This window comes from Protopterus annectens, chromosome 1.part1, assembly GCF_019279795.1.
Source record: "Protopterus annectens isolate FY-2018-M chromosome 1.part1, PAN1.0, whole genome shotgun sequence".
Classification (NCBI taxonomy): Eukaryota; Metazoa; Chordata; order Ceratodontiformes; family Protopteridae; genus Protopterus; species Protopterus annectens.
Genome location: NC_056726.1, coordinates 793,935,880 through 793,949,189, shown reverse-complemented (window position 1 = coordinate 793,949,189; position 13,310 = coordinate 793,935,880). Strand labels below are relative to the sequence as shown.

The 13,310-nt window shown below is 43.3% G+C and overlaps 1 protein-coding gene across 1 annotated transcript in view; it reads left to right on the top strand.

The window, feature by feature from the left end:
- Nucleotides 1–13,310, top strand: part of SKA1 (spindle and kinetochore associated complex subunit 1) — a 652,565-nt gene that overhangs the window by 159,230 nt on the left and 480,025 nt on the right. The window contains exon 3 of the mRNA XM_044078227.1: nucleotides 11,764–11,888. Coding sequence (XP_043934162.1) covers nucleotides 11,764–11,888 — 125 coding nt within the window. The remainder of the gene's footprint in view (nucleotides 1–11,763; nucleotides 11,889–13,310) is intronic.

Genomic DNA, 13,310 nt, shown 5'->3' with positions numbered 1-13,310 from the left:
GGATTTTACTCTCTTTTGCAACATTTTCTTCCTTCTGTTGTACAGGTTGTTTATGGCAGGGGACCACCAGATTGGCTTCCTGTTTTTGGAGGATAGCATCTTGGTTCTGTTTGGGATAGCACGATCCATGCACTTGTTTAAGTGCTTATAGAGTGCATCTGTGTAGGATTCAGCAGTTGTAACTGTATTGTCCATCTGCATGGGTGTCCTGAAGTTCACCACTTCTGTCTTAAGAAGGATGAAGTTGGCTTTGGAGAAATTTTTTACTGTGGTTTCCTTAATGGGGGGTGGGGGTGGGATGTGGATATCAAGGGTGATAAGCTTATGGTCGGATTGGACCAACGAGGAGTTGACTTCAGGTGTGGAACACTCATGTTGGTAATGACTAGGTCTAGGATATTGTTGCCCCTGGTGGGGGTGTGGATAAGTTGATCAAGGGCATTGGAGTTTATGAATTCCAGAAAACGTTGAGCTAAGGAGTTGATACACTAGTAGTTTTCCCAGTTAATGGACATGGTTTGCTTAGCACAGTAACAGAACTGAGGACTGAGAAAGAAGAGCATCATAAGAGGATTACCTTTCTAACTGATGTGCACACATGATCATGCACTGTGAGGTAGATCCACATAAGGGAATGAATTGCTAGTAAAAATGGATGCTGGAAAATGCTGAAAAGTGGAATAAAATCTTTGGCCAGGATTCAGAACAGCCCAGCCAGGACTGGTAAGGCTGCAGCAAAAAGTCTTGTAGCGTGATCATGGACATGAGAGGTTCAGAGAACATTAGCTGCAATGAAGAAAGATCTTATTATTGAGTAATTTGCCTGTCTCTGAAACTGTTTCCTTTAAGTGAAAAAAAGACCCTTTTCTGTTGTCCTTGTGGTAATCCATGGTTGGTGGCCAATGCATCACGTTAATATAGGCACCAGCCTCATTCAACCCCCCCCAAACACACATACATGTGCATACACATGCACACTTCCATATCTCTTAATTGTACTTGCCTTTATAGAACATCCCCAATTTGTCATAATCTCTTGTAAATCACAAATGATTAGTCATTCGGTTTAGTGCCAGACATCAGGGTTTCATTCTTCTTGTTCAGTAAATGCATCTGGGTGAAATACTTGTTGATCTCAACTTAAGTGGCTTAAAGGAATATGTAGAAAGACTCCCTGGTTTTGTGTAGGAGTTTTGAGAATGGCCAACAGAAGTCACAGACCCTCAGTCAGGTGAGTCAATAATGCCTGACATTAGAGTTTCATACTTTGTCATTCCTACTTGTAGCATCTTGCTACAAATCTTGTTCTAGCCTTTAAAATGTTTTCTGTACATTTTTTAATGTTTCCCCATGTTTGTGCCTAGTGACGCACCCCCCCCTCCCAGAATTAAATCTGCTCATTGGTCTAGGGGAAATTGAGAGGTACGGCAGCTTTGCACCATCAGACGCACACACCAAACATCCCCACCTGAGTGAGCATACACCCTACCTATTCCTTAACTAATAACTCTACTGCGTAAAGCACTTTCTGCAGACATGTACAGGGTTGAGCACATGGATAATTATCATATGCTACTTCCCCAGAATGCCTCATTAGCATTTGCAGTATGTTGGAGAGACAGACCACCACAGTTCTGCATCTCTTTGATGTACTGCAGTAGGGCTGTCTCTGAATCACTAACTGTTACTACAGTTAGTAAAAAGGGCTTACTGCTCTTCTCCAAGATTTGTTGTTGCATTGGGTGTCTCTCGCACTTTTTTTTCCTGAAACTGAGCCACCAGAAGTACAGAAACTTACATATGTATGCTAATAGGTTCATAGGTAGGTACTAGGCTATCGGCCCTAGGTAGGGTTACCACTTGTCCCACTTTGCGAGGGACAGTCCCTCTTTGGGCAGGAGTGTCCTGCAAAAAAATTGAAAAAATGGCAAATGTCCTGAGATTTTAGGACAACAATGTCTCCTATATTTTCTTTAATAGTTGCATAAAACAGTTATTTTCGATCTGAAACACCTAAACGTTATAAGAAGCAGAATAAGCAACTAAAATGCTACAAGAATAAGCTTTTATTCTGGCAAAAAAGTGAAGTTCTGTCCTTTGTACTGGCCGTGGGTATGTTTTGCCCTACAAAATTTGACGTTTCTGCAAAAAATGTCCCACTTTGAGCTTTTGAAAAGGTGGCAACCCTAGCCCTAGGACCCATACAAGCCTAGCCAAAAAATGTACCCTGGCTTTCGCCACCCAAGAAAATTATTTTCCTATGCCCCTGTCGAGCAGAGCCACAGAAGTGATCCCCGGGGTGAATTTCCCATTTCCCGTTCAATCATCAAGATTTGTCTTGAAGAGTGCTAATGAGGAGTTCTGTTTGACAAAGATAGGTAGTCTGTCCCAGAGTATGGGAAGTCTCTGGGACAGCAATCTATCCCTCCAGCATGTTCTGTTTATTGTGGTGACAAGGTTAAGGTCCCTAGAGCGTGTAGCTCGGAGGGATTGGGATTTCTTTAAGTGGAGCATGTCCAACAGCTCTGGGTTTGACATAGCTTTGTATGCTAGGTAGAGATCGCCCCTGAGTAGGCGATATGCGATGGAGTAAAGTTGTAGTTTTTTGAGACGGTCTGCATAGGGCATCTGTTTGAGGCCAGTAATCCTCTTTGTGAGGTATTTCTGTGGTCTTTCCAGTTGTTGTAGATGTCTTGTGAGGTACATACCAAAAGGGGCGTTGTACTCTATAATAGATCTAATGAGTGATGAGTAGAGGGGAACAATGACCTCTTTTTTTCTGGATGAGAATCCTTTTGTGATGAGATGAGCCACGTAGAAGGATTTCCTGACCACTGTGGCGATGTGATTATCAAAGGAGAGACTACTGTCCACCTGTGTCCCAAGGTCTCTTATCACATTTTCGGCATTAAGTAGACTACCAGCTATGTGGTAGTTCATAGGTACAGAGTTTTTACCAAAGGGGATGACAATACACTTTTTGGCATTGAGCTTCAGGCCATGGCTTTGACACCAGGTATCTGTCTCAGTGAGGCCCTTTTGTAGTTGGTCCACATCGTTAGGAGTTTCGATTATGGCGCCTAGTTTGCAGTCATCTGCAAACTTTGTTAGCCAAAGACCTTCTCTGCTGGCCTGCACTTCAGAGAAGTAGATACCAAACAGGAGAGGACCCTATTGTACTCCACTTGTCACTGGTCTGATGTCGGATTTGGAATCCGCTACTTTCACAGTGTGGGTTCTGTCCATGAGCCAGTTGGCAACCCATCTTGTGACATAGGGATTTATACCTAGTTTAGTGAGCTTATCTATAATTCCAGAGTGGGGAATGGTGTCGAAAGCCTTGGCGAGATCTAGATAAGCTGTGTGAACCATTTTACCATCATCTATGGCTTTGGTGACTGCTTCAAAGAAGTCAATCAGGTTTAGGAGACATGATCTGCCTTTTACAAATCCAAACTGAGTAGGGTCCAGAGTTTGGAGATTACCAATGTCTTTGTTTATGAGTTCCATGATGATACGTTCCATGGCCTTGCAGACCAGGCTCGTCAGGCTAATGGGGCGGTAGTTCCCGGGGTCCGTTGTGGCTCCCCCTTTGTGGAGTAGGATAACTGTCGCGGTGCGCCATTCAGTGGGTACAAAGCCTGAGGTGAGGCTATGATTGGACATGGTACTTAGGTAGTGTGCCAGTTTATTCTGTAGTTCGTGTAGAACGCAGCCTGGGATATTGTCAGGTCCCATGGATGCTGTGTTCTTGGCTTTGGAGAGTATGTTTTTTTACCTGTGCAGCCGTGATTATAGGAACTTTGCATTCTTCCGGTATAGAGATGGGCCCTCTAGGGGGTGAGAGGGGGGTAAAGTTAGCACTGAACCTATCTGCTAGGATGTTGGCAATATCAGTTGGTTCTGTATATTTAGTGCCATTATGCTGTAACTCAGAGCAGATCTGAGTGTTCCCATTTAGATTCTTGACATAGCTATAGAATGCTTTGTGATTGTCTTTAGAGTCAGTGTCAATTTTGTTTTCGTAACTAGCTTTGGAGGATTTTATGAGGGATCTCAGCTTCTTACTGAGGTTGACCAGGGAGTACCTCCAGTCATGGGATTTTACTCTTTTTTGCAACAGTTTCTTTCTTCTGTTGTAGAGTTTGTTTATGGCAGAGGACCACCAGATTGGCTTCCTTTTTTTGGAGGATAACATCTTGGTTCTATTAGGGATAGCATGATCCATGCACTCGTGTAAGTGCTTATAAAGTGCATTTGTGTAGGATTCGGCAGTCATACCTCTATTGTCCGTCTGCATGGGTGTCATGAAGTTTGCCACTTCTGTCTTAAGTACAGCTCTTGAGTGTGTACCTTAACCCTAGGTAGCTTTCAAAGTTTAAAAATTGAAGTTATCAATTCTTTAAATTTTTACCAACAAATATCATTTCACAGATCAATTCAAACCAAATTTGTGTGTGCTATCATGTATGCTTAAGATAAAATTTTTTCCAATACCTTGTATAACATGGTTTTGGAATTATTAATGCAAATATGAACAGGCACATTTTGACGCCTCTAGAGGAGTAGGGAGGTAACTGCAGAAAACGCTGAGACGCCGCCACTGTAATGAGTTAAGTGTGAAGTTGGCTTTTGAGAAGTTTTTTATGATGGTATGGAAGACTTTTTATTAGCACCATAATGAAAACTATTTGTGCAGTTGTTTTTCCTTCTCTCTTTATCATCCGTAATTTCCCGTGCTGTGCCTGCAAATGGTCTACTTAGGTAAGTGCACTATCCCTGTAAACATATGTAAAATACATAAAATAAGATAATCCAAACTCCACCTCCAGAGCTGTTTTGCTGCTGTTCTGTCTGTTTTGAGACTGGATCAATTTGCTTGATATGAAATTAAGTCTTATAGAATGTGTTGCAGGAAATATGATGGTGTGTAGTGGTGGCAGATTGATTTGACGTACTGATTACATATTTGTGGACTCTAGACGAGCTGTGTGAGTGACAAGGTTTGGCAGCTGCTGGTAGAAAATGAAACACAAGCCTGCAATATTAGCCTTTACCATTTCTGTTTCCATTATGGTGACAACCTTAACAAGTAGCAAAGCCTGCCTGCAAATACATATCTATGTAGAATATGTGTAATATAAGAGAAGAATAACTTTCATTTTATAATTTTATCTGTTACAACTGTAAAAGTGTTACACCAAGACAATCTCTTACAGGTTCCTGGGCGAGAATTAGGCTAGCTGCCCTTGCGGGCCATTTTAAGCCTAGTTAGTTTCCCTTTTTGTGCTCAAAATAACCAATCCAATTTAGTTATAGACTGGCCTTATCCATCCCATGATCAATAACTGTACGTTTTGTTCATTTCATTATGCATCACGACTGGATCTTTGGGTCTGACCTCTGATCCGACTTGGCCATTTCTTCCAGACATACGATCCGAGCCTCAAACTCCTCTCTTCCCCATAATGTCTCACTCCTTCTCCAACCCCTCCGATCTCATTTGCCTTCTTCCGGCACAGACTCTCTTCTGCTAGCCTCTGCTACAGATAAGTGCTTTCTATTTAATTCTTACAATTCTAAGCTTTTACCTTCTATTTCCTCAGTGTTTCCTAGATGTATTCTGTCACATTTAGCTTTGTAACTTCCCTCCCTTCTTAGCTAGCTCCTTTTTTTTTTTTTTTTTTGGAGTTAGTCGCTGGCATTAGGATTTCCTGCCTTCCCTATCTGCAATTTGTTTTTAGTTAACTTTTCCTAGAATAGTGTTAATGTGTGTGAGTGCTGTGTGTGCATGTGTGATGCTTTCAGTATGTCGGACAAACCTGCGGTTTCAGACAAACCCTCTAGTTTCAGGAGGTGTGTCTCTTGTGGGCATAGGATTCTCCAATCAGATGCTCACAAGAGGAGCATGCATGGTCTTGGGCCAGGGCACTTGGAGGTTTTGTGTGATATCTGCTTGGCCTTCAATCCCTGAGCCCTTGATTGTTGAAACAAGCTCATCTTAAGAGGTCTTCTTCCATCCTCTAGAGCTCAAATGCCCAGTCCTAAGAAGCATGCCCCCTTAGCTACCCTGGGGTCCACAGCTTCTGTTCTGAGAAGTGCCAAAAACTGTCGGATCCATCATCTTTGGATCCCTCCTGTTCTCACTTCTGTCCAGATCCAAGAGATTCTTCAGATCCAGTAGAGACTGTGACGGCCAGGATTTCTCCTCTGTTGGATCCTCAGCCCTTGGTTCCGAGCAGTCTGTTGGATCCTGTGGAAGTAGTGTGGATCCAAAGTTCCTCATCTCCGGAGCAGGCTTCTTCGGGTCAGACATTCCCAGATCAGAGATCCCAGAGCCATACTCCACGTTGGAGTAAATCTCTCTCCCCTGCTCAGACCATCTGAACCTGTCTGTCTCTGGTCAGGTCGATACATTCATCAGCGTCCTGTAGTTCCTCTCAGCTGTCCCACTCTGACATGGATAGGATGATGCAGAGAGTTCTCAAAGCCCAGATCAGCTGGGGATCTCGCCTTCTCCAATCCCAATAACGTAACCTCCTTCTCCTCTGATCCAACGCTCGTTTTCTGAGTTGCAGGAGACCATTGGAGCTTGGAATGTGTCTTTCTTTGACTCCAGCAGTGTCCCAGTCTAGCTCAGCTTTGATAACTTTCGGAGCAGGTCCCAGGTGCGAGATGTCTGCGCTTGGTCCTCTGGGTTGGTGTTGGCTCTGACCTTTTCGGAGCTGTCCCTTCCTCTGGGGGCCTCAGCCTTTGAAAGTTCAGGTTTGGTGCCTTCTGGAGGTGTTTGATTGGGGGTGACCTCATCCTTCTGTTCCTTGGCAGCTCCGGCTCCTGGGTGGGAAATCGGGCCTTCCCGGCTTCGTCTGCCTTCCAGGTGGCAGAGAGTGCTTTCTCCACACCACGAAATGTTGTCTTCCGAGTACCCTGTAGAGGAGGCTCCTCAGAAGCAACGGTGCAAGAGGAAGCACCTAGACTCCCCTTTGGAGTCTTTGACAGAAGACATTGATTTTGATGAGGGGGAAGGGTTTCCCGATCTCCTCCTAATATATTCTTCAGGGATATCTTAGAAATACTGAAGTAAAAGGGTGGCTGGTCGTCCCACCCCCTTTCCTTTGAGGAGTTGGTGTTTCTGGAAGCTTTCGAGATGGGACCATTATTATCCTGGGTGACCCCACTGGCGGATGAGCTCATTGACCTCATCTCCTGCAGGGCTTGGAAGGAGCCTGACTCCATGAAGCCCACTCCCAAATGCATGAACAAATACCTTAGTCCCCCCCCCCCCCAGTGACTGCCCGTTCTGGAGTAAAGGTGTCCCAGCTGATACCATTGTGGTGTCGATAGCCACTAAAAAGGAGCTAGCTAGGCAGAGCTCCACTGTTCATCCCCTGAACAAGGAGTTTTGGGCTTTGGACAGGCATGGGAAGCACGTGTATGCGTCACCCACCTTTACACTGAGAGCATTAAATTACTTGGCACACTTTACACGCCTCCAGAGATACCCTGATTAAGGAAATCATGACCTCTGTGATGGTCATTGTCTGAGGAGGACCTCAAGAAAGTATCTCCCCAACTGACCACTATGTCCTCCATCACTAATTCCGCAGGATGGGAAATTAACCTCCTTGAGGAAGGAACCTCTCAAGCAGCCGGTTCAGGCATAGCCCTCAGAAGACATGCCTGGATGAGGCTGTCTGGGTTTGTGGACTTCTTTTAAGGAGTCCTTCATTAAATCCACCTTTACTGTTCCTCTTTGGGCCATCAGTGAAGAGACTTGCCCATGGCGAACAGGAAGGTAAGACCCTATCTGCCATAGGGATCAAGTTTTTCTTCACCCTAACGGACCTTCTGTAGGAACCAACAGAGTGGGAAGGAGATGTGGCTCTGTAAGTCTCAAGGGTCTTTTCTTGCAGTAGTGAATCCTGTTCTAGAGGAAGAGGGAGTGGATTTAATGGTCGATGTCACCCCAGAGCGAAAGGGGGTCCACAAACCAGGGCTTCAGAGAAGCCTTCTCCATTGGGCCCCATCAGTGCTTCTGGAGGCAGTTGGGGACAGAATATCGTTATACCTTGACACCTGGACAAACATAAATGACACTTGCATGTTAAATATAATTTCCGGAGATTTCTATATTCCATTTTTCATTCCTCCTCCCAGTTCTGGGACATAGCTCCCCGATTTGCCACCCAGTCAGATGGAGAAAGCCTTTCTAGAGGTTCAAAAACTTCTAGAAAAGAGTCATCCAGCAGGTCCCAACCAAACAAGGATGTGGAATTTGCGCTTCTTTTTGCTGCCAAGGGAAACAGGAGACCTTCAACTGATCTTGCATCTGAGCAATCTGAATTTGTTTGCAAAAAAAAGTTGAAGTTCCGCATGGTTACAGTGCAGTCCATTCTGCTATTTCTGCGCAAGGAGGATTGGATGTGCTGTGTAGATCTCCAGAACATGTATTATCATATCAAAATAGAGAAGGGCTCCAGGAGATATCTGCACTTCAGGCTGGGAGCCAATCATTACCAATTCAGAACACCGCCCTGTGGTCTTGCCACTGCCCCCTGGGTGTTCCCCAAATGCATGGCAGTGGTGGCAACCCATGTCCGTCTGCAAGGATTCCAGGTGTTTCCATACCTAGACGATTGACTCCTAACGTCACCTACAAGGCATCATCTACTTCAAGCTATTCAGGTTATGTTCCAACTTTTCAGTTGCCTGGGAGTTGCAGTGAATCTGGTGAAATCAAAGATGTCCCCAGTACAAGACATAGAGTTGATAGGGACGTGATTGATCGCAACTACTCAGATAGCTGCACTACCCCCACAGAAGATAACTTTGAGACAGCAGGTTCAGCTGTTGCTAGACACTCTGACACCGCTGGCTTGGCTGGTCTTCATGGTTCTATGGTCCCTGTCAGCTGCCATTCCTCTGGTCCCGCTAGCCAGGTTCTTAATGCGAGTTCTCCAGTGGACCCTAGCGTTCCAGTGATCTGTACTGCTTCATCCGTTGTCAACCGCAGTCAGGCTAACTCCTATTTGCAGGTGTCATCTGCATTGGTGGATTCTCAGACTACCACCATCTCGGCTGATCCTTCACCCCTCCTCCACCTATAGCCATAGTGACCAAAGAGGCTTCCCTATTGGGGTGGGGGGACCATTTCCAGGGAAAGATGGTCCAAGGCACGTGGTCCACAACAGGGACCAACTTGCACATAAATATGCTGGAGATGAGGGTGGTTCTTCTGACGTTACAAGACTTTCAGGACTGCCTTCCTCTCGGAAGAAAATTGCAATTCTTACAGACAATAGGTCGGTGGTTTGGTACATCAACAAGCAGGAGGGAACCCGTTCACAGCTGTTGTGCAGCGAGGCCATGAGGGTTTGAGAATGGACAGTATAGTTAAACTGCTTTCTCATTGCAACGCATATTCCGGGGGAGTCCAATGTTCTAGCGGACAGACTGAGCAGATTAGTCTTAAGTCCTCATGAGTGGTCCCTGTACCAGTCAGTAGAGTATCAAATATTCAGCCATTGGGGCCAACCTTGCTGCGACCTCTTTGCCTCTCCCCTGAACAAGAGCAGCAAGAACTTCGCTCTGATCCCCTTCCTTGGGGAAGTCTCCCAGGGATGCGCTAGTCCACAATTGGCCACCAGGTCTCCTGCATGCTTATTCCCTGATTTTCCCTGATACACAAAGTTTTACAGAAAGCCAGCAGGTTGAAGACCAATCTAATCCTCCTTGCCCCTTACTGGCCTCTCCAGGTATGGCTCCCCTTCCTTTGGTCTCACAGCAAATATCCACCATGGATACTGGATACCAGGCAGGATCCGATTTCCCATCCAGCGGAACATCTGATTCCCAGTCTCAGATTCCTGAGATTAACCCCTTGGTTTCTCCACTTCCAGTGATTCTACGAAAGTCCAGGCTGACCTCCCCGGTTTGAGAAATTTATTCTTGCTTCTCAGAAGTTTTTCACCAAGAAAGTATATGATAGTAAATGGAAGAGATTTTCAATTTTTCCATTTGGGCATCGCAGGGGAATATTGATCCTTTTTCTGCTTCAGTTTTGGATATTCTCACTCTTTCAGCATGGAGCTAGTTTTTCTACTAAAGTTACAACTACTGGCTATCACTAATTTTCATGTAGGGAAGGGCAACAACCTTTCTTCTCCCATCTCCACTTCTAGACTATGTAGAGTTTTTATGAAATGAGTCTGTCATCTCAGACCTCCGATAAAAGATCCATCCCCTGTTTGGGATCTCAGCTTGGTCTTCAGGGCCTTACTCAGAGACCATATGAACCTGCTAGCTCATGTAATTTAAAACTTTTATATTGAAAGACTGCCTTTTTATTGGCCATTACTTCAGCAAGAAGAGTGTCAGAATTAGAGAGACTGTCTTTCCAGTCACCATATATTACCTTCTTCAATGATAGTCTCCCTCAGAATGAACCGAAGGTCACCACAGAGAGAAATATTAATCAGACCATTCACTTGCCTGTATTCTTACCTATTTATTCCAATAAAGATGAATACATACGGCATTCACTGGATATACGCAGCAAATTGTGTTTTCTATTTACACAGAACTAAACCACATAGGAAATATGATCAGTTGTTAATCACCTTCTCGCCAAATAGATTAGGTCAGGCAATATTCAAGATTACTTTAGCCCAGTGGATTACTGATTGTATTTCTACAGTTTACTCCCAGCATGTAGCAACTTACCCATACTGCTAGAGCTCACTCTACCAGGTCTATATCTACCTCATCTGCCTTCTCCGCAAGAACAAAATTTGTGCTGCAGCAACCTGCTCCAAATCTCAAACTTTTGTATCTCACTGTAAGTTGGACATTATTTCTAGAAACACTGCATCCTTTGGCTCTGCATTGCTCAGGCATATCCTTCCTTAAGGGCCTCCCTGGGTTTATGTAGCTGGGACTCTGACCCAGTTTTGATTCAAATGAAATGGACAACATCAGATCAGAAGTTGTGTACTTAATAACTTGGCATCTGTGATGTCCAGTTTCATTACGCATCACATCCTACCCTCCTTCGCCCATTCTTTTGCAGCTGAGAGCGATATAGAGGATAAGGAAATCCACAGGCTCCTAGTTTGGGAACCAGTTGGTCGCTTTCTCTCATCTCCAGTATTACAAATCTAGATCTCTTTTTGAGAGGGCAGCAAACTGCATCTGAGGGTTTGGAGAAAGAGTGAGGCATTATGGGAGAGGGAGGAGTTTGAGGCTCAGATTTTATGTCTGGAAGAAATTGCAGAGTCGGATCAGAGTTTGGATCCGAAGACCCAGTCGTGATGCTTAATGAAATTGGACAATACAGATGCCAAGTTATGGTAAGTACATAACATCTATTACCACTAATGAGAATAACTGGGATCATACCATAGATAATTTGAGAGAAACAATGCATGGGATAAAGCATTTTGGCGATGCTTCTATCCATTAATAGCACAGGAGCAGTCCTGGGGTAAATTTTCTGTTTTCCATCCATAGATTGGGCTTGAAAATGGACAGGGGTGAACTTTGTTTTTATGTGGATTCGGAGTCAGTTCTACCGCAGCAGTATTTTCTGTGAGATATACCCTTGTTATAAATAAAAAAATAAAAAAAAGCTTGGATAACTGCATATCTATAGACATGAAGTACTTTTTTCCTTTATTTGTTCCTTTCAAAGTTGATGCTACCAAAATAATAATACATAGGAAAAAAATGTAAATGTCTAACAGTGCTTGTCATTGTTTTTGGCAGCAAGTGATCCAGATATGAATACAATACTGAAGAAGATAGGACTGGAACTGGCTGCTTTAAATGATGTCCTAAATAGATTTGAAGCTGAAGTTGAGCAGCAGGAAAACTCTCTGAATTTCCTCAAAGTAAGTAGTAATGACCCTAAAGAAAAAAAAAAAGTATTCACGATGTCTGGCGTTTACTTAGAGCAATCTTTTGTTGTTAAACAGGGTGGAAAAATTAACTATTTAAAATGTATTCCTTGCTGCATTTTCCCCTTGAGAAGCCTACTTTAAAATGGTTCTTTCAGAGAAACCAAGAAGTACATGAGTTGGCCAGCCTTGCACTGGGCCATAAGTGTTAAGATTGATTACGGATTTGTCTAATGGATGTTTAACTTGCGCTAAAGGTTATTTACTCTGTTCACAAACTGGTGTTTTTTTTGGGAAAGTCATTACTGCTCATGTTCATTATTAGTTGCAGTGTAAAAGCACTTGAAGGGAAGGCATATCTTTTTTTTTTTAATCACCTAGTGAGGTATGCCAAGGTTAATGCTTTAGAGACAGAAAGGGAGAGTAGGACACACAGAGTTTTGCTAAGACAGAGTAGTGGTAAAGAATGGGGGAACTGTGACTGGCCACTAAAGTGCTATACCCAGAAGCTTAAAAAAAGTTCTCACTACATCTTGATATTCCATGCTGTGTCAGTGCATCAGAATTACTATTATATATTTTAATTTATTATACCCTTCACTTTTTTCAGTCATTGTCTTGCTCATAACATGCATTTAGTGCTCCAATAATATAACAGTCTAGATATAATAATGTAGGTGACATGATGCAGATAGTTTAAAACATGGTGCTGAGTAACTTACTTTTTGGGCTGTCTCTGGAAATAGTGTTTTTTTCACTAATTTCTCTTGATTTGTGCCAACAGTAAGCAACTACAAATCTTTTCAAGGCACATTTAAATGTTTTCCACACAAGTGGGTAAACTGTTAGGCTTTGTTAAAAATTCACAACTGTAGTTACCCAGTTTCCAGATCTTCTGTGCACTGTTGCTTAGCTGTCAAAGTTACCATGCAAGTTGAGCAGCTGTTACTGTTAATCTGTGACTGACAGGTGTCACCTAGAGCTGGTAAGACAAGTGAAAGCTAATTGTATTTATGAGGTCCTTAATGTTCTGTTCTATGGATAAAAGAACCTGTTCACTGGCTAAAAATAGTGTTTACCACTTTAAAATTGCAGTTTAGTCTGTCTGTTAGTTCAGAGGATTAAGGTTATAAGCACCTTGCAAGCTTCCTGTTGTAATCTAGTATTTATCAACCTCTGTTTGCCTAATTTGTAATGCTCAGCAAGTCCAGTAATTAGGCAGTACTTCCAGGTCATCACTTGAGAGGTTTATGCCTATTGAGTTTACCCATTTAATAAAATGAATAAAATAAAAGAAATCTATTTTCTTCATAAAAAGATTTCACCAACTCTTAATTCTAACAGTTTCTCTTAGCTGAAGTCTGTGATTTACATCACTTTACTGATTACACTAAGATGCTATCTGAGGCTGTAAAC